This window comes from Tachysurus fulvidraco, chromosome 15, assembly GCF_022655615.1.
Source record: "Tachysurus fulvidraco isolate hzauxx_2018 chromosome 15, HZAU_PFXX_2.0, whole genome shotgun sequence".
Taxonomy (NCBI): Eukaryota; Metazoa; Chordata; class Actinopteri; order Siluriformes; family Bagridae; genus Tachysurus; species Tachysurus fulvidraco.
In genome coordinates, this window is record NC_062532.1 from 17,935,554 (window position 1) to 17,938,053 (window position 2,500).

At 44.1% G+C, this 2,500-nt stretch overlaps 1 protein-coding gene across 2 annotated transcripts in view; it reads left to right on the top strand.

Moving 5' to 3' along the window:
* kat2a (K(lysine) acetyltransferase 2A) overlaps window positions 1-2,500 on the top strand; it is an 18,503-nt gene that overhangs the window by 6,039 nt on the left and 9,964 nt on the right. For both annotated transcript variants that reach the window (XM_047801080.1, XM_047801079.1), the window contains 3 exons: window positions 1-121; window positions 335-543; window positions 2,421-2,500. The exon at window positions 1-121 is cut by the window's left edge and continues 16 nt beyond it; the exon at window positions 2,421-2,500 is cut by the window's right edge and continues 47 nt beyond it. In XM_047801080.1, coding sequence (XP_047657036.1) covers window positions 1-121; window positions 335-543; window positions 2,421-2,500 — 410 coding nt within the window. The remainder of the gene's footprint in view (window positions 122-334; window positions 544-2,420) is intronic.

Here is a 2,500-nt window from a genome sequence, read left to right on the forward strand (position 1 = left end):
ACCAGAAGCCCTGACACTAGAGGATGCCAAGCGGATCAGGGTGATGGGTGATATCCCTATGGAGCTGGTCAACGAGGTGATGACGACCATCACCGACCCTGCTGCCATGCTCGGTCCAGAGGTCAGTAGCCCTCAGTCCAGTGATCTTGAACTTCTGACCCCGCACCACTCAGAGCTCTGTCCGTTATTACACAGATCGATCGTACTACAGTATCATGAATCTCAAATTCCCGGAGGTGTCGTAACTGACTCTGAAGATCCTTTGACGTTGTCCATGTCTGTGACCACACCAATATAAAATAATGATTGTTGAGGATTTGTTTGATTTCCCCAGACAAGTCTCCTGTCTGCGAATGCAGCGCGGGATGAGACGGCACGTCTGGAGGAGAGGAGAGGCATCATAGAGTTCCACGTGATCGGTAACTCGCTCTCTCAGAAGTCCAACAAGAAGATCCTGATGTGGTTGGTTGGGCTGCAGAACGTCTTCTCCCATCAGCTACCACGCATGCCCAAAGAGTACATCACACGCCTCGTCTTTGACCCGTGAGTCTATTCATTAAGCGCCGAACTCAAACCGTCTCTGTCTCAACCTCAGTGTGACCTGACATGTACTCGTGTTCACGTTGCCCATCCACATGAGCGCCGCCTCCAGACTCCATTTAAATGTATAAAATGTTTGTAACTGAAATTTAAATCGGTTTTATTTTTCCACCCGCCTGCGGAGGCGCCAGAATACGATATGCTCCCGAATCCACAGCGCCGGTGATACAAAACATCCTTCAAATGGAGATTTTGGATGACGCCCAAGTGTAACATTAAGCTGTAGATCCACTCCATCCTCAGGCCATACAGGGAACCCTGACCAGGATAAAGCTGAAGATAACGTATGAAAAAGCTTTGACCATGCTGGTGTTTGCTTCTTTTCTCTGTTTCTTAACATTATTCTGGAATCAGTGATTATTCTCAAATCAGTCACGGTCACTGAAGTACCACGAAATACTAAACATTTAGATCAGTTGATTTCATCACTGGACATTAGAATTAAAGCCACTTTGTGCTCAGGGCTTCATCAGCGATCATTTGAAGTCTGTAATGAACTCAGAAATAACACGGACACTGTTCAGAGCTAGTGCTAACAGTGCTAGTGCTGGTTCAAAGTTGGTTCCACTTGCGAACCTTCTAAGAACCGGTTTGCCTTTCCACCGGTTAGAGAGCCGTCACTGTATACGTGTCACGTGTCCCAGCAACTTTCTTTAGCGCAGCAGAGGCAAACACAACAACAGTGGCGTATGTTGCTTTACTGTTAATGCTCATGGCTTTGTGAACCTACATTAACACCCAAACGCGGCGAATCCAACGTGTACGTGAAGCTCCGTGTAATCTGTATAAACGGAGGTTGTAAGCGATAAAGTACATAACGTTATTTTATCATTAACACAGAAAAAAGTTAGCCTTAGCATGTAGCTACCTACTATCATGTGTGCTGATAATGCATCATATTTCCGTAAAGTAAAAGCGCATTAAACATTAGTATACTTAAGGTACATTATCGAATGCACTAAGAGTAGCCCCGCCCACAGCCCCTAACGCAAGCGGTTCTTTCTTAAGTCTAGACCAGCAACGTTTTGGTGCTACTTAAGAACCACTTATCCTGGTTCAGAGCCGGCGCTTTGGCTGTCGAAAAAGAAAGAACTGGTTCTAAATTAGGCTCCGAACCTGCACTCAAACTGCCTCGGTGGAAAAGGGGCATTAGTTCCTCAGGAGCTCTTGGTTGCTTAATTCTACTCGACTACAAACTGTTGTAGAAAGGACATTATTTACATTGACATCATTTCCTGTCCAGTGTCCCCCTAAATGAGGATGAGGTTCACTTCTGTGTCTGGTTCCTATCAAGGTTTCTTCCTCGTATCATCTCAGGAAGCTTTTCCTCATCACCATCACCTCAGGCTTGATCATTAGAGATAAATAATAACTTAATCTTAAACTTTTAACATTTTTATTCTATTTCTGTACCTCTATAAAGCTGCTTTGAGACAATGTGAATTGTTAAAATGCTAAATAAAAAAAAATAGAATTGAATTAATTGAAAATACGTTTGTCAGAAATGTCCCTAATATACATGGAGATGGCCCGAGACTGTGAAAGGTGGCCGTTAATGCGTCTCCTTAGTACTCGTTGTCTCCAGATGGTAATGTTAATGGTTCTAGCAGTTTACAGCAGCTGCACAAATGCACCTTGTCATCAGAACACAAACCACAGGCTTGTGGCGTTTAGCCAGAAAACACGATCACGTCCTTCGTGTTCTATCGTGTAGCTCAGGGCCATAATAAAAGCACATGAGCTTTATGTACAAACTACAAGAGCTTGATTTCATCCCTAATCAACACTTTCTGACCTCTTATTTCTGTATATGTTCACAGGAAACACAAAACTCTGGCTCTGATTAAAGATGGCCGTGTGATTGGTGGGATCTGCTTCCGAATGTTTCCCACTCAGGGCT